Genomic DNA, 26,016 nt, shown 5'->3' on the forward strand with positions numbered 1-26,016 from the left:
CCAATTCTTTTCAAATCCAAAACTAGAGAAACTAATATAATGAACCTGATATATCCATCTTTCAACATCAACAATTACCAATATATGATATACTATCAATATATGTTTCATCTCTACTTCCAACCTCACTCTCCACCACAGATTCTTTTGAAGTACATTCCAGACAGCATATGATTTAATTTGTAAATATTTTAGTATGTATCTCTAAAAGATGAGTCATTTTCAAAAAATATAATCACAATACTATTGTCATAACTAAAAAAAATTAACAATAATTACTTAAAATCAATCATATACTTTTTTAAAGTTTAGAAACTATTCCATTTTACTATCATTCTCCACTTCTCTCTACCTTCACAAAGAGGTTGCAAAATATTTCATAAAGCATTCTGATTATCTCTCAGGAGGCTGCTTAGTGTCCAAAGAATTATTCCATTTCAAAATTACAAACTCATTGTGCCGCAGAAACTCCTCCACGGACAGATGAGGACCTCCACAATGAAAGAACCAGATGGACAAAACATTACATCTAAGTGTTTACCAGAGCAGAAGAGTAACTTATAGTAGGCCATGCCTCCTAACATAAAGGATTCAAACTATTGCCTGCAATTATAAAACAATTCAATGGATATACAGAATACTGATCGAAGAGCACCGATGAAGGCAGAGAGTTGTTTGGTATATTCTTACTAAAAATAGTTACAGAGTTTTAAGTGTCTTTTGGGGAAGTCCTATACCAATGTATAACCACATTTGACCTATGCTGTATCATGGGAAAAGGACAAATCCAAGACCTTCCTACAGGCAGAGGTACAATCCGCTCCTCCTTATCTACTGCTCTTACAGTATTAAGAGGTATACTCCTCTTGAAAATGTTTAGCAAGATAGATAAACATCTTACTAGGTTCATCTGATGGTTATGTCCAGTGAAGTTCAATACACATTCCATCAAATGTGGACTATGAGCCAGACAACATGCTAGGCATGATGGCTGCCCTAAGGGAGCTAATGGTCAAAGAAGGGATTGGGGGGCGGGGAGGAGACAAATATATAAACAGGTACATTGAATTCTAATATAGTTGGTGCTAAGAAAGAGATATGTACAGGATGTCATGTGAGCACAGCGAGGGCACATAGCCAAACTATGAAGTTTAGAAATGGTTTCCAGGAGAAGATAATCTCTGAGTTGAATGTTAGATATTGAGTAGACTTAGCTAAACAAAGAAAGTGAGAAGGGTATTCAAGTCATAGGGTATAGCGTGAGCAAAGACACTAAGACATGGAACAGCATGACACGTACAGGGAACCAGAGCTCAAGTTCAAGGTGAGGAAGGAAGTAAGGACAAAGGAATAGGTAAAGGCCAGATAATGGAAGATCTTGGGTACTATGTTAAGCCTGGCTCTGCCCTACAGGTGAACAGGAACACCCACAGGGATTAAGCAAAGGTTACAAGGTTAGCTCTGTGTTTTTAGACTGAGCCCTCTAGTGGCAGATTAAAAAGATGGATTCCAAGAGGCTAAGAATGGGATTGAAGGGAGTCTGGAGGGAAGACAACGGGGGCCTGAACTTTAGCAGTGGTGGGGAGGATTCAGACGGGTAGATGAATCTAAGCAACATTTAGCAGGTAAAACTGGCAAGGCTTCACGCTAGATATAGGGAGTGAGAAGGGAAGAAAGTATGTAAAATAACTCCCAGGCTTCTAGAACTATGCCCAAAAGGGTAGAGTGAGGGCATTTCATATATTAAAAGTTCATTTTAAGTATATTGAATGTCTTCCATTTTCTTTTATTTGAAACATTTTTATTTTTAATAGAAATGCCCTCACCTTACCTACAGAAACTTCCTTGGCACCATGCCCTAACATGAACCATCTGCTCCAAAGGATGATAAATCTCATCATGTCTTAAAAATGTGTTAAGACATCTAAGATTTGGCAGTAAACACCTTCACTCATTAGAGATTCTGAATACTATTCATTGCTATAAGTTCTGATGTTTATTTAATATTAACTTGTAAAAACTTTGATATAGAATCTATTAGTATCTAATCACCTTACTAATAATTACATGTCTTCCATTCTAATATTTGTGTTTATTTTATAGTTTAGTGCAATGGCTAGAACTTCCAGAACAAATGTTAAATAATGATGCAGATATCCTTGCTCTGTCCCTAAATGTATCAGAACTATCATTAATATTTTATCACTAAATATTAAACTGGCAATTAGTTTATCATGTTTAGAAAGTACCCACGCATTCCAATGTTAATACCTTTTTAAAAAGCTCATTTATAAAAGATGACCATTTAAAAGTTGTGACACAAAAATTAGGTCATTCAGCTGACCACATTACAAAATTCATCTTTCACCCCCAAAGATTTAGAAACATACTTCATTTTTATATTTGCATATTATATATAGTTATAAAATATAGAGTAACTATTCATAAACACTTCCACAGATTAATAAACAATATAATTTGACTCTACTACCATTTTCTTATAGAAAGGATATAAAACTTACAACCACAACAAAAAGAAAACATTGTTTTCAGGAGACACTAACTATGGCTGGCACATTTTGAATATTTTCAAATTTAAATTTGAAATGATCAGACTTAAACACATTTAAATAAATAAAGATTAAAAATCGCCCACTAAGAAAGCAGTAGTCTTACCTGTAACGAACATGAAAAGAATGGTCTTCCCTCATGCTTATCAAATTTTCCTCCATTGAGTCATATTATAAAGCTGAGTATAAATTGAAATTATTTTATTTTGCCAATCCAGTCCTTTACAATGCAGAATTGTTGCAGAACATTGTCCAGTTAGTATATTAATGAGTTGGTGTTAATACATCCTAAGCGCCTGCTTCTTCTTTGTTAATAATAAAAGGAGGTCAATGTCAGACAGCTTAAAGGTTCAAAATGTGTCCCAATCCTTGCATCTCTGGCCCTTTCAGCAGCACTTCACCAACATTTCTGCAAAAGGAATACAAGATGCTTTGCTTGAAGTCCTATTTTCAAAGAATATCCTAAAGTAATTCCAAGCTGTACATAATCACACAGCTAAGTCCACAGACTGCTGTCATGTCAGTCACAGGAGAAAAACAGCAGAGGGCTTAACTGTCACCATGAGCTTCTAAATATGGATGTGAAGGATGAGATTTATTTGAGAACTGTACTTTAGTTTAATTTTTTAAATTGGCTTGAAATACAATAATTTTATGTAACATTTTCTATTATAAACAAAAATAGAAGCATATTATGATCTTAGTATCTAAAAACAAAATTTTGATCCTTCAAGCTTTTAACAACTGCTATTGGCCCAGCCCCATGGTCTAGTGGTTAAGTTCAGCTCGCTCCGCTTTGGCAGCCTGGGTTCAGTTCTCAGATGCAGACCTACACCACCTGTCAGCGGCCATGCTGTGGTGGCGACCCCCATACAAAAAAGAGGAAAACTGACACAGATGTTAGCTTAGGGCGAATCTTCCTCAGCAAAAAAAAAACAAAACAAAAACTGCTATTAACAAATAAAATGAAAATTCAATAATTATTTGAACAAGTCAGTTCTAAACTGTACATTTATTTCTTCAAAGAAGATATTTGTGCTGATAATTAGATTATACTTGTAGTCATTTGCTCTCAAAGTATATTCTATTTAAACTGTTTAAGGTCTTTAAAATGTTTTTATTAATACTGGGTAGGTACAAAAGAAATTTAGGAAATATGTGTATGATAGAATGGCACAATAAGCACTTATACAACACCGCCCAGTTTAAGATAAAGAACATTATCACCACCTTTGAAGTCTCCTGGGTGCCTCAACCTAACCCATCACCTTCCTTTCCCCTCTAACGTCATCTCTAAACTGAATTTTGTCATTATTCCCTTGTCTGTCTTTATAATTTTGCCGCAAATATCTGTATAGACCTAAATAATGCATCACTTAGTTTTGCATGGCTTTGCTTAACATTATTTCTGAGATTCATCTCACTTCTTGTTGCATATAGCTAAAATTCACATACTTTTATTGCTATATTATATTCTATTGTATACCAAATTTATTTTTCATTCTGTTAATGGGCAACTGGATTGTAGTTTTTTGGATTTTCTTTTTTCGCTACTATTCAAAATATTGCTATGAACATTGAAATTAATAACTCATATACTGGTTAAACAGCAAAGCAGATAAGCTAAGGAGAGAATGAATGTCTAGAAGAATATCTGAAGAAATTATCCAGACATACACAAATAAAGAGATGAAAAATACAAAAGAGTAGTTCAGAGAAAAGGAAGACAAAATGAGAGGCTCTAACATCGGCCTAATTGGAGTACCAGAAGGAAAAACAGTAAGAGGAGTAAAGACAAAATCTTCAGTGATAAAGACAGAATTTTTCAGAATTGAAGACAGACATGAATTAGCAGATTGAAGCACACTAAATCCTAAACAGCATAAATAAAAATGAATCCATACCCAGATATATCATGGAGAAAGTACAGACCATCAGATATAAATTATAATCCTTAAAGTAACAGGTAAGAGAGACAAATAGGTAAGATTAAGATATACGTGTGTGTATACATAAATTAATTAATACAATTAGTATATATAAATTAATAGATACAATCATAAAGTCCTGGAATCTCAGTGTTATAAACAACCTATAGGTCAGTTAGTCCAACATTTACTACAACATTCCCAGAAAGGTCATAAGACAGCTAATCCTAATTTTGAATAGCCTTTTTAGAAAGCTGTTCTGTACTTTGAGTAATCTTTCCATTTCTACCCTTTTCTTCCTTCTGCTGCCATCTAATAAAGCCTAATTCCTTTTATACATAACATCCTTTTAAGTATTTCAGCTATAACATAAACCAGACTCTAAATAACACACACCCACCGCTTTGTTAATTAAATACAGTTAGAGAGAGGTTACTAGGGAACAGAGTAGTTAGGACCTGTGAAGAGGAGGAAGGTGGAAGGTGGAAAGGATCAGCCTTGGGAATATTGACAAGCTTCCTTGAGGAAATCAGGTTTTCATATTGATAACCAGTTTTGCACATAAGAAATACAAAATAGTATTTCTCTTTTTCCCATCCCTTGGCCAACAAAGGAAGCAGTGTCTTAATAAAGGAGGAAAAGATACGTAGCAGCCATTAATCCAACAAATATTCTCTTTTCCTTCTGTTCAGAATTCCATTGTGCATCTTTTTTCCTTAATAAAAAACACTATTAAAGGAATTAGTGTAGATAGTCATAGTAATAGCTGCAAAGTGCATCTATATTATACAACTAAACTGTCAACCAAACTATCTGCCACTATCTACTTGAGGTTTAGGCTGTAATTTATAAAATGGGGCAGAAGGTGAGATATTAGAATTAATTTAACTTAGAATTAAATTAAATTATAATTTAATCGAAATATTTTTTCATCCACGAGAGTGTAATGAAAGTCTGAGTTTTACCAATCATTAAAAAATATGCTAATTTCATATTTATTAAAATGAAGTAAACATGTAGCCAAATTAACAAATGTATATAAATGGAGTTGTAAAATACCTTACTTGATTAAGACTGCATAAAGAACCATTTTAAAAATAATTAAAACAAGCAAGAAGGCAGAGAGAATGCTATTCATCATTTTACTAAGGACAATTTATAATATGGTTTTACTGTTCTCAAAAGAAGAGTATCCCCAAAAAAGTCACTCTTACATTATAATCTCCATAACAATTAAGTAGCATTTCTTATCTTACAATTATTCACTGAACAAAAAAGCAATTCTTGATTCAAGGATTCACGTTATAAGAACTCTCTAACCAATTCAGTAACAAGGTGTTCATTCATGCTCCACATTACCTGGAGTTAACAAACCCACTTCATATTTAGCACATAGTTTACATAGGACCAGTATAATACTAATAAAATTTGCAACAAATATTAAATTATGAATTGCTCATTAGCATAAGAAAATTTAATGACAGGACCAGGAAATGGAATGGAAATTATAGGTTTGAAAGAATATTAAGAACTCAGTAAGTTCAACCTTCAACGTCCATTTAGACTTACAATTTGCAAGGAACACAGATGTCCTTAATAGCATCTCCCACGTTTTAACAAACAATGCTCCAAAAACCTCACTGCTAACCAAACTGTTAGCTCATAGCATCTTTTGGTCTGACCACAGAGAAATAAAGAGAAAGCAACAATTTGTTCCCATATCCTAGAAACTGACAGAACATATAGAAAAATCAACTGGTACATAACTCTGATTGCCTCACATTTAATTCCCTAATTAGGAAGTCAAAATAGGCAGACTCCCGTCATACAAGTAGGTGGACTTCTAGGCACTGTCCAAGGTATGCAATCAGAATGAACAATAAATCCTAGCCCTGCTTTACTCCATTGGCAGTAAAATATTTGCAAACTAGGTGATGGAGAAAAATATAGGATAGACAATTACATTTATATGTTCTGTCCTTCTTTCAATTTATCTAAACTAACTACTCCTGACTGCAATGTAAATGCCAATAAACTTTGTTCTGATTCTTTAAATATCTCTATAAACTGGTAACACCCATCAAACAATAAATATAATTTAACTTTTCTTGCCTCCAGTTTAGATAATCTAAATTCTTTGAACTTCTCTTATCCTAATGATTCCCTGTAAGGTACAATATCCAAATTCTCCAAATCCCTTTCAGTTGTAATGTTCCAAGTCAGATACAGTAGCCCTTTATCAATTTAAGCAAGGATTAACAATGGAGAAGAATCAAGAACATATAAGTTCTTTCACATTAGAATTTAGGGTACAGGTTACAGTAACAAATACACGTCATAGTAATAATGAGCCTAATAAAGTAGGATGCCAAAACACCCACTTCTAAAATAAACTGAAGTAACTATCCTAAGTAAACTAGTTATTTTCTGCAAAATTATGTGTCTGTAAGCAGACACTAACTTATTTTTAGATGGACTAAATACGGCTTGTCATCTAGTCCAAACTTCTATTTCTAATTACATTTTATCTGAAAGATATAGTAGAAATCAGATAGCAAGTATAAGGAACAATACATGCAAAATCAAGAGTAGGAAGGTAAAAGCAGGAAGTGTCCACAGAAGAATATGAGAAGAGGGTACGAAAAGGCCACGGGTGTAGTGAACAAAGTCCAGCAGAGAGAAGGTTCAGAGCTTGACTTCAGTGTGGCCGGTGTTGAGGAGCCAATTAAAGGCAAGAAAAATTATTCTGACATCAGAATATATGACTGATGTGGGAAATTAGTGCCTAAAGCAAGAGAAGTCAGGACCAAGAAATGCTGGGTACCTAAGTAATCTGGCTGTGAGTACCCAGAGAAAAATGGAAACAATGCTCACTGATTAGATGTGAGAGGAAAGGTCACGCAGTAACAGAGAGCTTACAAGACTGCCAATTTTGAGGAAGGTGCAACGGTAGCCATACACACGATGACTGACAAATTGGATTGCAAAAATGACATTTCAGAGAGGAAAACATGGAATACTTATATTAAACTGTACTTGGTAAATGCTATATTCACCAATAACAGCTGAAGGAAAAATAAAGATATCAAGCTTGAGATAACTTGAAATCAGATAAAATTTGATAAATGGGGAAGGATCTGGGGAGGGGAGAGTAAACTGAGTGACTGATAGTTTTGAATTTCTGCACATCTTTAGAACTAAAAATTTTTAAAGTACCAATGAAATCTAAATGTTAACACTGCAATAGGTCAGTGGCAAAATTAAAGAGAAATTCCAATAGAAGAAAAAAAATTAAAGCAATGCATAAAAGTTCTGATTCTTTATTCTTCATATTCAATCTCTAAACCAACAATATAATCTAACTGTTGCATAATACTACTGTGAGCTAAAGATAACTCAAGACTATTTCTGTGTGTGTATCTGTGTATATCTACCTATAGTGGAGAATATGGTTTTAGCGTTAACTGATAATTGCCATATATATCAAATGTAACCTACTTTACACACTCCCAAATTAATAAACAATCATAGTGCTCAGTTAAGCAGATCAGTCTATTCTCTATCATTCTCAAGAAAAGAGAATATACTACAGATTATGCTGTAGAAACTGTATTAATGCAGTTTTTCTTAAGCAAATATATAATCCTAAAGTATATACTCCAATTAAGGTTAAGTCTTAATGTATCACTAGCCTTTAAGTTTGCAATAATCAATGTTAGTCTGTGAGATGTTAGGCCAAAATAGTTTAGAAAATAAGTGTAACTAACAGCATAAATGCTAATTAAACCAAATTTTATTATAAAATTTTGTGTTTGTGACTCACCAGCTAAATAAATAGAATAAAATTCAAAGGATAGATTGGAATAATGGTTCTAGATTCTAAATAAATCTATACCTTAAAGGTGCAGCACCAGTCACAAGGGCTCCCAAGTGTAGTATCTGAAATTAATTCTCATGGGTCATTATAAAAGATATCAAATACATACCAAGGCACTATCAATTTCAAACTCTCACTTTTATTCTTGGCAGCTTTAAAAAAAAACGACTCGGGTCCAGAGCTGTGAACATTAAAAATGTAACACAATGAATGGAACCATTTCAGAGTAAAATAAGCCAAAAATAATTTTAGTAATAAAAAATAAGAATGCCTTTTCATGTTTTCAAATGCTTACACCTAAAAGCTCACCATTCTAAACAAGTAAACTATATATAAACTTCCTTTTTTTTGGTGAGGAACATATATAATTTATCCATCACATAAAGCTAAAGGACTTCAATGAATTACGCTCCCTGGACAACCAAAACACTAATAAAAGCTACATATGAAATTTCAAATTAGATAAATCCTAAAATAAAATGTAACCTAGGAGAAAGATTTGAATATTTCAAGCCTTCATCTTAGCAGTGTTGTTAAGCAGTGAGAAAGGACCAAATGTATGAGTCTACTTAGGTGAGAGATGCTGAATGCTTGTAGTTCAACAGTAGTTTCCAACAGTCTCTACACAAAGCACTATGGCTATAATAATTACTACACCAGCAGCCTCGCAATGTCCTAAGGTTTGGTAGCCCAGGATAAATCAGGAAGAAGTTGAATATTGAACATTTTTTTGGAGGGTGATAAACTAGAAAGGGGCTCTATTTTTAGGTTATACATGGAATCAATGTGCATTATGCCAGTTACTACACTAATCATTAAAACTGTTGTTTTATAATTAGAATACTCAGTGACTACAATAATTCAATACAGCATGAAGCAGTTGCTTAAAAATTTCAAGGACAAAAGGAAGATTACTTTTATGCAACATCCCTAATCTTGGTTACCTTTTTCCCTGCAAAGCAGTTACCAAATCAAAACTCCTACTCCAACAAGATTACTTATTTATATTTAAGACTATAAATATGTTTGACTAAAGGACAAAGATCTTATATATGTTCATTAGAACAAAATTAGTATTTTTCTCCCTAAAACGTGGTTTTATTTCTCATCAAACTGAAGCCCAGAGTTTACAAATAACGTTCATTTTCCCTCCTATAATTTTAAACAGAGATGGTCCTTTTAATCCATTAGTAAAATTAATAACCTGTTGAAAGAGTTTCAATTAGACACTTGCATAAGAAAAACGATTTCTAGTTTATTATAAACACATAAAATTGGATGCATATAAGTATTATAATACTGAGGTTATAGAAAACACAATGATGACTTTAAAAAAAAAAGACTTCTAAATTTTAAACAACCCCAATTATATTTTCAGTCCTTTCCAAATGACTACTCAGGTTATAAGACCAGGAGAGCACAAGAAAATGTTTATAATCCAAAAACACTGATGATTCACACTAAGCCCAATTTCTACAAAAACCCCCTAAATATATATATTTGTCCTTGCCCTTTTCGATCTGTAATGTTTTGTTAATAAATATATGTTTATTTTTTTAGGGTCTATACAAATTATTGGACAAACATGATGCAATTAATAGGAGCTCAAAGAAGTAAATTCAAAATATATAGTCTTACGAAGACATTACTATGCCAGGAAAAAAAATACTTATTAATAAACAATGGGGAGAATACAACTTCAAGAAAAACTGGTTACCAAGTCACCAGAGAATAGGAACCACAGCCACTTACTACTGATGCTGGTCAGCCATCAGCTTAAATCAGTTAATACATAGATGAAAAACTCAGCAGTGAAGTAGAAAAGAAGTGGTCCTTTCTACTGAGCATTGTTCTTGACTTAGTAAATGACAATAAACCAGTTCTCTTAAAAGAAGGACTTTAAAAAGGCAAAATTGGTTTCAAATACATTTTTAAGCAGAAATAAATCCCAAATGCAAAAGGATTATAAATGCCTAAAGAGTATCCCTAGAGACTTTGAATTTAGAATTCTTCATAGGAAAACATAACTCTATCTTCCCCTTCTAAAAGTTATCACCATTCTGTGGAAAAATGTTTCTATTCAATGCAGTAATGTTATGAGAAGATATGGGAAGAATAATTCTAAGTAAAAAGGGCCAAGCAAAGCTTTTGGGAAGCAAGGAAATCTGCACTGCACCTTGAAGGATGGGTAGACCTTATTAGGCAAACGGAGAAAAGCCATTCCAGCACGGGGAAATGGCTCAAGCAGAAGCAAGGAGGTGGGGATGCACAGAATGTGGGCCAGGAAAAGCCCATTGGGTCGGGAGTTGGGAAAGAGCAGTCTAAGGGGGCACTAAATTGTGAGGGACTCTGAATACATATGTGGCTGAAGCACATATTCAGCCTTGTATTCACATAATGGGGAGCCTCATAATTTTTGAACAAAGGAACAGCAAAGTTGAACCCGTGTCAGGAAGATAATCTGGTAGCAACACATAGTGCAGGACAAGGAGACAGATGAAAAATACTGTAAAAACTCCGGAAGCAACTATTGAATAGGAAGCCTTCTAGTGCCATCTTACACTACCAAGGAAATGGCTTTGCATATAATTGATGTCCAGCAAACTTTTTTTGATTTCTTGCTTGGGAAGAAGATAAAAACTATGAAGCAGCAAAGAATCCTATAATAGTGAGAAAACCAGACCTTAATACATTTCTGCTCCACAGTAAAGAGTACATTCATATTCATGTAAATAACTCAGGAAAGTCTTATTCTTAATTTTTTACTGTTTTTATAAAGATGATTAAAAGGATATTGAAATTGTTATGTAATTTATAAGGTATTGAAGGAAAGAAAGAAGTTCTGAAATAAGGACTGGAATGTTTCTGCATAGTTCACAACAAAACACAGCACCTACAGGCATCTTAAAAGTAGGATTATGTCCCCACAAATGGAATCCAGAGACCTGGAGGAGATTTAAGTAAACACCGAAGCGATACAGCATGTGCTTTGGGATCTGGCCATGGTTTGAATCCCAGCACAGTGACTTAGTTACATGATCTTGAGCGAGTTAAACTCTCAGAGTTGGTTTGGGCACAATGATACTTACCCGACATGTGTTGTGATGATTAGAGATCTGATTCATAAAGCACCTAACTCAATGCCTGGCTCTGGTACTTAAAAGTACTCAATAAAGTATAGTAACAATAATAATAGCTATTGTTATTATTATAAAAAAGAACATGTCTATTAGAATAGATTTAGAAGTCTAAATCTATGCCAGGTTTTCCATTTTAAAATTCCAGAGAAGTAATTACAAAATTTTATCTTTTAGGTAAATCTTGGAAATACTTTATCCTTAAGAAAAAGGCCATTTAAAAAGCTACTATATCCTATCTTTGTTGCAATTAGCCTAGTACCAAGTCTGAGATTTATATTAAGCAATAATACTGTAACACTGCATGTCTGATTGAATAACAGAAGAAAATACACCTCAACTGCTTATCTAGCTAAAGAGGATTGGGGGGAAAATGCCCCGACAACAATATCGCGCAACTTTGTACTTTGTATCCGCTCCACTCCTAACATTATAAACAACAGCCTGAGAAAGCGCTTGCCAGACGAATCCACGGAAGGGGTAAGGAAGAGTAGGAGTGAGACTGTCCCTCGTCCCCCGAGCCCCCACTCCTCACACACATGCATGTCAACCAACAGTGATCGGTCGCTTGCTCACTTCCAAACAATCAACCAAAGCTGCTTCTTGAAAAGTGACAGCTCACGCAGGAGTGGTATTTATCAGAGGTAATCGCACTGTGGCTATCAGGCCGGAAATCTTCCGTGCACCCTTCTCAAGTGGCAACTTGAAAGTTCAGCTCGGTCGGTATGCTGACTTCCCACACACACCACGGGACACGCCAACACAAGCCGACGGAAGGCAGAGGCAGGAGCCTACTTCGCTTAATTCCACGGCAGGGTTAAATTATGCATTAAGGCAAATAAAATTTCCATCCTTACTCGTTTGCATTAACCGAGTTCAAATGATACTAGTTAAAACGATCAAGATAAAACAAGGAAACTACAGATTTTCCACTTTTTACTATCCGAAGATATTCTACGGGTTTTCAGAAAAGAGCTTTCTTAACATTCTATGCTTACGAAAACTTCTTGCGGCAACTACCGATTTCTACGGTAAATCGACAGGTTGGTGCCCAAAAGGTTCTGAATTTAAACGTGGTAAACGCAGGTGTTTGACAAAAGCTGCCCGGTTTAGACGGCAAGCGCACGACTGCAAGCGAATGCAATCTGCCCGGGATCCAATTCCACGGGGATTCGGATTTTTCAGGGTTGTTTCTCCCATTCAGAATACGTGAGAAGTCACTGTATCCCGACATACTTTTTATTAAGAAAATATTAGGGAACAAAGTTCTTAAGCTTCGGTGTCATTTTAAAACCTCCAACCAGAAAGCAACTGAACGCTCGTCCGGGACGGAGCCGCTCCTCACCGAGTTTCTGGTTTCTCACCCGCGTCCCCGCCGCGCCGGTCCCCGCCGACCGCCCCGGCTCCTCCCGCCCCGAACAAAGGCGGTCGTCCCCAGACCCCGGACACAAAGCTCACCCCTCACACGCACACACACGCCCCCTCCCTGTCACCCCCCGCCGCGGGCGCCCTCAAACGCCCCTCGGCACTCACCTCCCGCGGGCCGGCGAGTCCGGGGAGCGCGAAGGACGCGGCGGAGCTGCAGCAGCGGCCGCCTCGGGCGACGGGCGGGTGGCGGCGGCCCCTCCAGCCGGCGGCTCAGCGCGCCGCGGACGCCGCGCCAGGCAGGGGCACCGCGGGAGGCCGGCGCGCGCCCCCTGACCCGGCCCCCGGCAGGTCACGTGGGCCAGAGCTCCCGGGACTCCTCTCCCCCGGGCGCGTCCCACTGCCGACCAGGGGTCCGCCGCGCCGCCCGCTCGCGGCCGCTTCCCTCCTCTGCGCCTGCGCCCCAGCTCCAGGCGCTCCAGTTCAAACCGACACCGCCCAGCGACTTTCGGACCCGCCAATGGCCGGCGCGGGGGGCGGGGCGGGGCCGCCGTCTGCGCGCGGCCTCCGCCGCCTGGGTGGGTGGGGACTGCGTCGTGTCAGGCTGAGGGGGACCTTCGGTGACTCGGTCCTCTGGGATCTGCCCTCCACCACCAAATTGAAGTTTCTCTCCTGTCCTCTTATTTCTTCTTCAGACAGGGAAGGGTGGAGCGATAAATACCGTCCAGAAAGAGTTCTTCAGAGGGGCTCTTGCCCGGACCCCTTGAAAAGACGGGAGCCCCAAACCGGTGACCCCCGCCCTTAAGGCTGGGTCCCGGCGTAGAGAAGGAGGGTCCCCAGCGGCGTGTGCGGGGTGTGTAAGAAAGCGGGCTCTGTGCAGGGAACAGAGAGCCCCGTGTGAAGTCCGAACAAGGCAGCCTCAGTTCTCGGCGCTGTCACAACTCTGGCGTTTCCAGCTGTTAAAAAAGCAAACTTCTGTTGACTGCAGAATCGCTGGTTCCCAGGAAAACCGGGGAGCTGTTTGACTCAGTTTCAGGCAGCTACATTCCAAATACACTTGGAAGAATAAGTCTTATTTCCATTCACTTTCTCTCCATATCAAGTCAACCAGAAAAATAAGTTTCAGCTGTCCTCAAAAATTCCAAGGCTATAGTCTCTCTGGGCTGAAGAATCTGATGAGTTCTATTAGAGTGTTTCTCAAATAGGTATTTCTCCGCTGAAATGAAATTTAAGTGTTTCTACGGGCTTAAGGATATGTGAAAGAAAACCTCGGTTTCAGTCTCTCTCTGAATGATGGCCACAACCCGTGATCCACGCAGCACTTCTATTGGGAACGTGTTACGGCAAATTGGTTAAAATAGCTTTGGCATCCAACTAGACCTGGATTTTGAGTCCATCTCTGCCACTTACTGTCTAATTGACGTTGAACCAGTTACTGATCCTCTTTAGACTTAGTTTCCTCAACTGTAAAATACAGATAATAAACCCTCTTCTAATAAGGGCGGTTGTGATGCTTCAGTGAGGTCAATATTGAGTGGTTAACATAGCGCCTGACTGCTCGATAAATGGTACCTATTAGCGTTATTATCAACGACTACCTTGAGTATCAGGTTCTTACAAACAAAAACTGAATTAGCTGGCTGTATTATTTCAGGGGTAGATATTATCATTCTTTCTTAATCATAAATTCTTTTTTGGGTGTTCATATGAAAGCCACAAAGGAAGTACAACATATCAAATTCAACATGTCCAAAATGAATCATTATTTCCTCCCTGCAAATCTTCTCTTGCAGTCACTTTCTGTCATTGACATTAATCTCCATCTTCCCAATTACTCAAGTTAAATTATCTTTTAAAAGGCAAAAATCAGATATGTCATTCTACTTGAAAATCTTCCGTGACTTCTCATTTGATTTAAAATAAAACCTAAATTCCTTACCATGGCTGTCAGAGCCCTAAGTCATCTTGCCCTGCCCACCTCTCTACTTTCCTTTATTTCTCTCTCCTGCTGGCTCACTTCCCTCCAAGTACACAAGACACTCCTCCGGTCTTGGATTAGACCAAGCCTCAGGGCCTTCTCCCTGGCAGTTCCCTCTGCTTAGATTTTTTTCCCCAAGCTCTTTAAATAGCTGGCTTCTTTTCATCCTCCAGCTTTCAGCTTATTCATTACAGTATTCAGCAAGTATTTATTAAGTTTCTGCTATGTGTCAGAAACTGATCTGGGTGCTGGGAATATAGTGGCGAGCAAGACAGAACACACCCCCGGCTGTCATGAAGTTCAATAAAAATAAATGACAAGGAAAATATCAGGTTGTGATAGGTACCATGCAGAGAACTCAAAGGAGGATGATGTGAGAGTGGGTGACTGAATGACTGCTTTAGACTGAGGGTCAAGGTAAGAAAGCCCTCTCTGAGAAAATGGTATCAATCTGAGATTTGCATTACAAGAAAGAGCCAGCCTTCAAGCAAAGCTCAGGGAAGAGCGCAGTAGGCAAAGGAAACAACTAACGCAAAGTCCTGTGAGGACAAGCTTTGTGGGTTTGAGAAACTGGAAGAAGGCCACTGTGGCTTAAGCAAAGTGAGGGAGAGAAAAAGTACAAGATGAAGTCATACCAGATCACGTGGGCCTCTGTAAGCCAGGGTAATGAGTTTAGGCCTTATTTTCTGAATGTTGTAGTAGCCAGTGGAACATTTTAAACATAGGACTAACTTCATCTGATTTATATTTTTTAAAAGAGCCCTCTGAAACAGATCCAGAATTTGAGATATTCTACAAGAAGTCTAGGCCGGACTCTTCATAAATGTCGTTGTCATGAAAAACAAAGCAAAAAAGGTATGTGAATCTTGACGAAGTCCTGCATCAGAGAGAGAGAAAGAGAGAGAGAGACTACAAAAGACATTTAAGGAACAATTGGGGAAATTTGAATATAGACTGTATATTAGGTGACATTATTGAATTACTGTTAATTTTCTTAGATGTGAAATGGAATTACAGTTATATAGAATTTCTTTATTTTTAGGAAATGCAAGCTGAACTGTTTAAGGGTAAAGAACCATGACTTTTGCAACTTATATTCAAATGGTTCGGCAAAAGACAGAAAGAAAGAGAGAAATACAAACCAAATATTAACAATTGGATTTAGATGAAGATATATATATAGCATATATACACTATTCTTGTACTATACTATTCATGTATTATTCTTTTACCTTTTCCAAAAATTTAGAATTTTGCAGAAGAAAAACTAGGGAAGAAAATTACTGTTATAGGCTGAATGTTTGTGTTCCCCCCAAATTCACATGTTTAAGTCTAATCCTCAATGTGATGGTATTTGGAGATAGGACCTTCGGGAAGTGATTAGGTCATGAGGTGGAGCATTCATGAATGGGATTAGTGCCCCTATAAAAGAGATGCCAGGGAGAAACCTTGCCCCTTCCACCATGTGAAGATACAGCAAGAAGGTGGCCCTCTGTGAAGCAGACACTGGATCTGCAGCCACCTTGACCTTGAACTTCCCAACCTCCAGAACTGCGAGAAATAAATGTTTTGTTTAAGCAATCCAGTTTATGCTATTTTGTCAGCCCAAGTTGACTAAGACACCAACTTAACCCAGACCCCAAAGATTTCCACAGAAAATGTTCCAAGAAATGTGAACTTTCACAAATCTCAAATCATACAAAAAAACAAGGCATCTTGTGCAAGAATTAGCAGAAAACACAGATAACAGAATCAAACTCATAGAGACATTGAAGCAAGAATTATCAGTTGTAAATTATAAATATGTTTGATATATTTAAAGAAATAAAAGATTGAAAATGAAAATAAAGGCCAAAATTCTGCAAAAAATGAACAGGCAGGTTTAAAAAAGAATCCAATAAAATTTCTAGTCTTGAAGAAAATGTAATAATTGGAATTTAAAATTCAATGGACAGGTTTAACAGTAGATAGACACAGCTGAAGAGAGAACTAGCAAACTGGAAGAGAAAACTGAAGTAGTTTTTTCACATAAAAGATAAACATGGAGGATAGAGTGAGATGCTCTAACACATGTCCAATCAGAATTCTGAGATGAGAAGAGAATCAGACAATACTTTAAGCAGGATTTTTATAAAGAAGAAAGGAAAAAAGAAATTTACACCTAGACATAAAATAATAAAAATGAAGAGCAGCAAAAACAGAGAAATAATAGTTAAAACCAGTGAGAGAGAAAAGGCTGATTACCTCCAATGGAACAATTAGACTGGCAGGTGACTTAGCAACTGCAAAAACATAAACCTGGGGCCAGCCCTGTGGCCAAGTAGTTAAAGTTCCATGCTCTGCACTTTGGTGGCCCAGGTTTGTGGGTTTGGATCCCAGGTGTGGACCTGATCCACTCGTCAGCCACACTGTGGAGGCATCCCATATACAAGTTAGAGGAGGAATGGCACAGATGTTAGCTCAGGGCTCATCTTCCTCAAGAAAAAAAAAAAGTAAACTAGAAGAATAATATCTTTGATGTGCTCAGAGAAGATGACTGTCAACCTACAATTATTTATCCAGTGGAAATGTCTTTCAAAAATGAGAGTGAAATAAAGGCATTTTCAGGGAAAGAAAAACTGATTTGCCACCACAGACCCTCACTAACTAAAATTATAAAGGTTCTCCTTCAAGAAGAAAGAAAATGGTCTTACATGGATGATTAAAGATGTAGGGAGGAAACAGTGATATTATTAAGTGGTCAATTGTAAATATAAACAACTGTAAAAATAGATAACAAAATAGTCATGGATAAATACCAACAACTTTTAACTGATGTCGCTACTTTTTCTTGCCTTGTGAATTCACACATTCATCTGTTCAAGAACACATGTTTAAATGCCTATTATGTGCCAAACACTTTGCTCGGTGCAAGAGACACAGCAGTAGAGTTTTTACCACACCATTTCCGCAATACGAGGTGAAACTCCATGGTGTTGACACTGCTGACAGGCTTCCTTGACCATTTTCCGATGCCATGGAGTAGGGAGAGAGCAATGAGAGGGCAGGGTTGGTAGGATAGACCAAGCTTAGCTTTTCTTTTTAAAGATAAAGCCAGCGTGGCTGGACTTTTCTCTGAATTATAAATGACCCCATTGAGTCAAGGCAAATTTGAATAACCAAGGAGATAACACCTGTTGCTTTCCTTCCCTATCAGAGAATTATAGTGTTCCCTTGACTGAAAAAAGGAAGATCAAGTGTAAAGGAACCTCAGCAAGACTGTGGACTCGGCAGCTCCGCCTTTTGGAATACGAGAGGGAAAAAATTAGGGGGTAGGAGCTTTCCAAAGGATTACCAAAGAAAAGGGGCATGAGAGGGAGACTTCAAAATTCAGGGGAAACAGGCTGTTAACAGGCTTATTCTTTCATTTGAAATGTGGAGTGAACCAATAAATAATGGTAGCTAAGATTTATTGGTGCTAAATATGCACCAGGACTGTCCCAAGCACTGTATAGTTTGAAGATTACACCTGGACACTGACTGATATAAGAAATAAATGAATTAATACATGTAGAGTGCTTAGGACAGCGTCTAGTACATAGTAAGTGCTAGATAATTTTTTCTATTACTATTATTTTAATTATTATTTAATCTTCACAACAACTCTATAAAGTAGGTACTAATATCATCCCCATTTTACAGAATCTTGGCTTGCTTTCCCTAGATGAAGATCCTGAGACAGGGATTCAGATCCACCTGATTATTGAGGCAGGGCTCCTCAGGAGGAATCTGTAAGGAAAGGAGAGAAGCAGAATAGAGAAGAGAAAAGAGCTGAGCAAGAATGGATCTTAAGAAATTTTCACCTTGGTCTGATTCATAGAGGGAAGGCTCTAGAGTCTAGAGCATAATCACACCATAAAATTAGTCCCCATTTTACAAAAGGATGCTGGCTTTTTGTCCCCCTGTATCAGGATGGGGTGTAACTTCCCCAGGTGTGACAGCTCCCTCTGACACAAATTCTCCAGAGAGGGGCAGCTGTAATCCTTAGTAGCCAACCTCACAGCAGCTGGAAGGTGGGTGTACTGGCCAGTAAAGGGCATCTGAACAGGGCACCTAAACAGCATCCATCACAGCTGGTGAGAGGCAGAGCCAGTCTGTCTCAGGGGCCACGCTTTTAACCTCTCCCTATACCACCTCTTATGAAGTCAAAAGGAAAATGATAAATGGGGACATGTGACTGACAAAGGGTTAATACTAAATACTTAATATTTAAAGAGCTCTTACAATGAAACAACCCAATAGAAGAAAGGGCAACAACCCAATAGAAAGGCAAAGGACAGGGACCAGCACTTGACAATGGAACCTTGAGCGACCACAATGAGCCCACATATGAACTTCAGCTTCACTCTTGTTTAAATAAATGCAAGTTAAAATAACAATGGGACATTGTTTTTTGCCTATCAGATTGCAGATGAAAAAGAATGATAATATTTACCGTTGGTAAGGATATGATGAAATTACCCCTCTCATATGCTGTAGTTGGGGCTGAAAATTAGTATAACCATTTTGAAGGGAAACTTTATAGTATATACCAAAAACCTCAGTACCTCTTGACCAAATAATTCCATTTTTTAGGACTTTACCTATATTAAAGATCAGAAAAGTGTGCAAAATAAACGTACCAGATGTTCACCACATTCATCACACACCATTTTTAATACGGAAACATTAGGCAAAACTTTACATGTCCAGAACATTGGTGAAAACGGTTCTCGTTAATCTATACAAAGGAATATTATGCAGCCATCAAAACTGATGGCTTAGATGTATACTGGTTGACATGGAAAGGTATTCATAGTGTATTGGTTTGAGTTCTTTAAGGAGTAGGTTATAAAACGCTATAAATATTAACCTTTTCTAATACACTTTAACAATGAACAAGTATTACTTGTTGTAATAAAAAAGCTAATCATATTGTGGATAATAAATAAATGAGCAAAGGACCAAGATAACTCACAAATGAAGAAATAAAAATGGCCAATAAACATATGAAAAATGTATAAACTTACCAGTTATCAAAGTACTGCAAGTTAAAACAGCATGGAAATATCCTTTTTAATTGACAAAGATTTTTAACATGTTCCTGTTCAGAGTTGCAGAAAATATCATTATATCACTCCTATGTTGCTGATAAGAATATATGCTTGTACAGACTTTTTTTCCTTGAGGGAGATAAGCCCTGAGCTAACATCCACCACCAATCTTCCTCTTTTATTGCTGGGGAAGATTGGCCCTGAGCTAATACTGCTGCCAATCCTCCTTTTTTTTTTTTTTTTTTGCTGAGGAAGACTGGCCCTGAGCTAACATCTGTGCCCATCTTCCTCTACTTTATATGTGGGACACCTGCCACAGCATGGCTTGATGAGCAGTGCATAGGTCCACGCCCGGGATCCAAACTAGCGAACCCTGGGGCACCAAAGTAGAGCACACAAACTTAATCACTGTGCTGCTGGGCTGGCCCCTTTTACAGACTTTTTGAAATCAATTTGGTATATATATATTAATAACATTAAAGTACTATATTCTGTCCTAATACTTCTCCATCTAAGAATTTATGCTAAGGAAATAATTTAAAATATAGGCAAGGATGTTTACTCCTACGTTATTTAAAAATATTGAAAAATTGGATACAACCTAAACGTCTGTCATGAGGAAAATGATTGATTAATTATAGTATAGCCATGTAGTGGATATTACTGTTAAAAACAGGTATTTATTTCAAAGTTTTGATAACATGGGGAAATGTTAAGTGAAAAACGTGTGCCGCAAAATTGTTTATATATTATGACCACACCTATGTAAAACATGTTTAATACACACTAGAATTATGCTGAAGCATTCTAACTCTGCACTTTTTTCTACTTGTCACATTTCTTTCTTTTTTTTTTTTGAGATTGGAACCTGAGCTAACATCTGTTGCCAATCTTTTGATTTTTCTTCTCCTCCCCAAAGCCCCCCAGCACACAGCTGTATATTCTAGTTGCAGGTCCTTCCAGTTGTGGAATGTGGGACGCCACCCCAGCACGGCCTAATGAGCAGTGCTAGCTCCGCGCCCAGGATCCGAACTGGCAAAACCCTGGGCCGCCAAAGCAGAGCACACAAACCCAACCACTCAGCCATGGGGCCAGCCCCTCAGATTTCTTATAACAAGCACAAAAACAAAGCAATTTTTTAAAAGTTTAAAAACTAAGAAAAATTACTGTGGATTTGCATATTCTCCTCTGTCACTTCCTTCTGTTGATTTTCTATAAAGAATACCTAGGTATCAAATGGGATTAAGCGCTTAGGGGTGAGGGGCTAACAGAGCAGTTGGGGGTTTGGCAGGCCTGGGGGAATCTGTCCTACACTAAGGAGACTAACCATTCCCGGACTGAGGGGTCCCAGGATGCAGAACTTTCTGTTTTAAATCCAGGACGTGAGTTGATAAAGGCAGGGGAGCAGGGCAACCCTTTAGGGCTTGTGGAACAGAGAAGGTAGGTTTAAGAAGCCTATGAGAGGGGCTGGCTCTGTGGCCAAGTGGTTAAGTTCGTGCGCTCTGCTGCAGGCGGCCCAGTGTTTCGTTGGTTTGAACCCTGGGTGCGGACATGGCACTGCTCATCGAGCCACACTGAGGCAGTGTCCCACATGCCACAACTAGAAGGACCTACAACGAAGAATATACAACTATGTACCGGGGGGCTTTGGGGAGAAAAAGGAAAAAAAAAATAAAATCTTTAAAAAAAAAAAAAAGAGAAGCAAGTAAGCAATTCAGGGCTTTAGCCAGGAAACGGCCCTGTGCTCTTCCACAGGGTTCACTTTGGCGTTCTCTAAAGTTGAGGTGGTCAATATCACTGCTTAACAGCAGATCTGGAGGCTGCCTGTTAGCAAAGCAATCAAGTGCTCAGATGCCAGAGACGTTGCCCAATGAGTCTTATTTACGATCCCTATTATTCCAAAGATCGCTTAGTAGGGAGGGTTGCTTGGAAAGGAAGTGAGACTCTTATGACTACCCTAGCAATCTTCCATGCGCCTGACTTCCAAGAGCCTGTTTGCCTTTAGGATAGTATGCGTACTCAGATGTCCTCCTCTGAAGACAATACCCACTGTTTTATGACGGGATTGTCAGTCTTAATTATGGGATTGTAAATGTGCCCAGAGGTTCCCTTTGACAGCAAATCATAGGAACCTCAATTGTAGTCATTTAGAACTCTTCTTACCTTAGTGGTAGACTCAGATAGGTGCCACCGACCCTTCCCAAACTATGGGTTTTTTGCATCAGTAGGACCTTGGTGTGACCTTGATCTCAGAGACATAAAGGACTAAATAACTTTTAAGAGGCACCTCACTTCCCAGTTAGCTCAAATCCCTCCCAAGAAACCAGGTGTTGTCATGCTACAGATATTTGCTGGCCTGCTGGAGGGATTGTACAGAAAAGAGTAGATCTTTTAAGAATATTGAGTAACACTACCACATCAGTGTCTGTGATGTCTCTTTATTGCTTCTCCTCACAACCCATTACATCTGGCCACCCCCTGACTACAGGCTTTCTTTAAGACATTTGTGAGTTCTCAGAGCCTCTTGAAGTCATTTAGAAGGCTTGTAGATGTTCTCCTCTCTATCTAGCTGAGGATAAAGGCTTTTTAAGTCCAGCTTTCTCACTTAAATTTCTATATTTACAGGCCCTTACGTTAGGGGAAGAGGAGGGAGAGAGGCAAAAAAGATGTGACATTTATTGAGCACCCCACATGTGTCAGACACTGAACAAGGCACTCCATATATTCATCTCATTTAATCTCTGCAAACACTTTTTTTTTTTTTATTAATGTTATGATAGATTACAACCTTGTGAGATTTCAGTTGTACATTTTTGTTAGTCATGTTGTGGGTACACCACTTCCCCCTCCGTACCCTCCCCCCACCCCCCCTTTTCCCTGGTAACCACCGATCAGATCTCCTTCTCAATATACTAATTTCCACCTATGAGTGGAGTCATATAGAGTTCGTCTTTCTCTGACTGACTTATTTCGCTTAACATAATGCCCTCGAGGTCCATCCACGTTGTTGTGAATGGGCCAATTTCGTCTTTTTTTATGGCTGAGTAGTATTCCATTGTGTATATATACCACATCTTCTTTATCCAATCATCAGTTTCTGGGCATGTAGGCTGGTTCCACGTCTTGGCTATTGTAAATAATGCTGCGATGAACATAGGGGTGCAACGGACTCTTGAGATATCTGATATCAGGTTCTTAGGATAGATACCCAGTAATGGGATGGCTGGGTCATAGGGTATTTCTATTTTTAACTTTTTGAGAAATCTCCATACTGTTTTCCATAGTGGCTGTACCAGTTTTCTGCAAACACTCTTTATCCCCATTTTGTGGATGAGGAAACTGAGGTTCAAATCTCTTAGATAACTTATCCAAGGTCCTCAGTTAATAAGGAGCAGAACTAAGAGTCTGGTTTTTTAAAACGTGTGCTCTTTCCACTCTCCTCAAGCTGTCAAATGGGTCTTCCTTCCCTCCCTCCCCGCCCTTCCCCCCTCTTCCTTCCTCTCCTTCCTTTCACAAGTATTTTCTAACTGTGATAAATGCCGTTAAAGAGATACACAGAGTGCTCTGAAGGCTTATATCAGGGGAACCAAACCTAGTACAGGAGATGAGGGAAGGTTCTGGAGGGAGTGACATGCTAAGGGACAAGTAGGAAACAACCAGGTAGAAAGGAGGAAGGTGGGGCAGACGCTTTAGGCAGAAGGAACAGCAAGAAGGGTAAGCCCTAAGGTGGGAAGGAGACAGGGTGTTTGAGGAACAAAAGAAATGAAGTGCCAAGCACAAGAGGGCAGAGGGAACCCTGGCTGGTGAGGCGGCAGGGCCAAGGAGAGTGAGCGCTTGGAGCTGAGGGAGAGGATTCGGGTCCTTCACCCACTCTACCTCACGCTCGCCTGAAGCACTGAGGAAGAGGAGTATTTTCGGCCTTCACAGAGAAAACACTTTTTATCTTTAGAGCAGTGTTTCTTTTTCTCCTTCTTCTTCTTAAAGCCCCCCAGTACATAGTTGTATATTCTAGTTGTAGGTCCTTCCACTTGTGGCATGTGGGACGCCACCTCAGCATGGCTTCATGAATGATGCCATGTCCACGCCCAGGATCTGAACCAGCAAAACCCTGGGCCACGGAAGCAGAGCCCGCGAACTTAACCACTCGGCCACGGGGCGGCCCCTTGAGCAGTGTTGCTTAGTGAAGGCCCTGCTGGCACTTTGGATGTGATAATTCTTCTTTGTCCAGGACTGCTCTGTACCTAGCTTCCGCCCTCGCCTCCAGGTACTAAATGCCAGCTGCTGCGTCCCTCCTGCCCAGTCCACCAAAAACACCACACGCGTTTCTGAGGTCCCCTAGTGTGGTCCCGCATCCTGTTGAGAATCATGGCTCTCGTTTGGGCTGCAGGAGTGTCATTGCCATCAATATCATTACCATGCTTGACCCCTTCACCTATCAACATCCAAACTCCTCTTTTGGTGGATGACCTTCCCTACAGACATCCCAATGGCTCTGATGCTTGTCTCTATGACAGACTGGGAGCATTCCCAATTCCGTGCAGTAACTATTGAGCCTCTGCTATATGCCAAGGTTGGGAGTACAGATAGGCTAGTGACAGAGACAGATGTGAAACAATTAATTACAATATGGTGGGGAAAGGGCAACCGAGGAAGCTTGAACAACCAATGGAGGTGGCGGAGGAGGAAGTAATGACCTCTCCTGGATGAGGAGGCCAGGGAGGGAGGGCATTCCAGGCGGGGAGGACAGCAGCACACGCAAAGACATGGAGACATAAAACGCCAGGTGAGCTTGGGGAGCTATAAATAGCCTGGCATTGTTGAAGCATGAATTTCAAGTCAAGGTGTGGCAGGAAGACGGGTTGGAGAGGCTGGCAGCCACAGTTCACAAAGGCCTCATATGCCATGCTAAGGAGCTTAGATAATATGCAAAATAAACTCCAAAATGTGTTATACTTGCAAATATTCAATCGTCCTGAAATGATACCATCTGAATGAGGTGTTTAAGAGGTTTCTGAAGAGCTATATAGATAAGGTTACTGCAGTGTGACACAAGTTTCTCTCGGGCTCTATAACCTCGCTTACGCAGTTCCTGTGCGCCTTGGAGGATTTTAAAGTTTTTTTTATGTATTGTTATTTTTTAACATTTTATTGAGCTCTAACTGACTAATATAATATAATAAACAGCACGTTTAAAGTGCATAATTTGTTAAGTTCTAAAATTTGTATGACATGTGTATATACCTGTGAAACTATCACCATGATCAACATATCCGTCACCCCTAAAAATTTCCCCCTGCCTCTTGGTAAGTCCTCACCACCCCTCCACCCCAACCCCAGGCAACCACTGATCTGCTGTCTTTCACTCTATGTTAGTTGGCATTTTGTAGACTTTTACTTACATGGAATCATACAGTATGTACTCTTTTTTTTGGTCTGGCTTCTTTCAAGCAGCATAATTATTTTGAGATTCATCCATGTAGTTGTATGTATCAATAGTTATTTTTTATTTTTTAGAACTTTTCATTTTTGAGGTACGCCCTCCTATAGTATTTACTATGTTTCAACAAATTTGCTGTCTGACCAAGCTCCCCATTAGGAAGGGCTTTGGAGGCCACCATCCCCTCTAGAGTCTACAAGAGATGCTGCTTAGGGATGACATGATAAGGCATAAATCCAGTTTTCTAAGAATTCTCCAAATTATAAAAAAGTACTGTGGTAAGCAAAATAACATCTTTCAAAGATGTCCCTGTCCTGATCCCTGGAAACTATGAAGATGTTACTTTACATTCAAAACGGCCTTTGCAGGTGTGATTAAGTTAAGGATCTTGAGGTGAAGAGACTATCCTGGATTATCTGGGCGTATTATCAATTTAATCACAGGGGTCCTTAAAAGTGAAAGAGGGAGGCCAGAGGGTCAGAGTCTAGAAGAGATTTTAAGATGCTGTGATGTCGGCTTTGAAGATGGAGGAAGGGACCACAGGCCGAGGAATTCAGGCAATCTTTAGAAGCTGAAAAAGGCAAAGAAATGGATTCTGCCCCAAAGCCTGCAGAAGGAATGCAGCCCTCCGACACCTTGATTTTAGCTCAGT

The 26,016-nt window shown here is 38.9% G+C and overlaps 2 protein-coding genes across 8 annotated transcripts in view; one reads left to right on the top strand and one right to left on the bottom strand.

The window, feature by feature from the left end:
* GPSM2 (G protein signaling modulator 2) overlaps positions 1 to 13,474 on the bottom strand; it is a 47,410-nt gene extending 33,936 nt beyond the window's left edge. Inside the window, exons 1-2 of one of the 4 annotated variants that reach the window (XM_070607827.1) lie at positions 13,046 to 13,335; positions 2,677 to 2,979 (exon numbers count right to left, since the gene is read on the bottom strand). In XM_070607827.1, the coding sequence (XP_070463928.1) occupies positions 2,677 to 2,732 (56 nt within the window). In that variant the 5' untranslated portion in view covers positions 2,733 to 2,979; positions 13,046 to 13,335. Of the gene's footprint in view, positions 1 to 2,676; positions 2,980 to 13,045 lie in introns of all 4 variants that reach the window. The other 3 variants (XM_070607828.1, XM_070607830.1, XM_070607829.1) reach the window with 3 other exon arrangements.
* The window catches only part of AKNAD1 (AKNA domain containing 1), a 57,577-nt gene continuing 44,801 nt past the window's right edge, over positions 13,241 to 26,016 (top strand). The window contains exons 1-2 of one of the 4 annotated variants that reach the window (XM_070607826.1): positions 13,241 to 13,455; positions 15,614 to 15,710. The gene's annotated coding sequence lies outside the window, so the exon portion shown is untranslated. Of the gene's footprint in view, positions 15,519 to 15,543; positions 15,711 to 26,016 lie in introns of those variants that run through there. The other 3 variants (XM_070607820.1, XM_070607823.1, XM_070607819.1) reach the window with 3 other exon arrangements.

This window comes from Equus przewalskii, unplaced genomic scaffold (assembly GCF_037783145.1).
Source record: "Equus przewalskii isolate Varuska unplaced genomic scaffold, EquPr2 ChrUn-13, whole genome shotgun sequence".
Classification (NCBI taxonomy): Eukaryota; Metazoa; Chordata; class Mammalia; order Perissodactyla; family Equidae; genus Equus; species Equus przewalskii.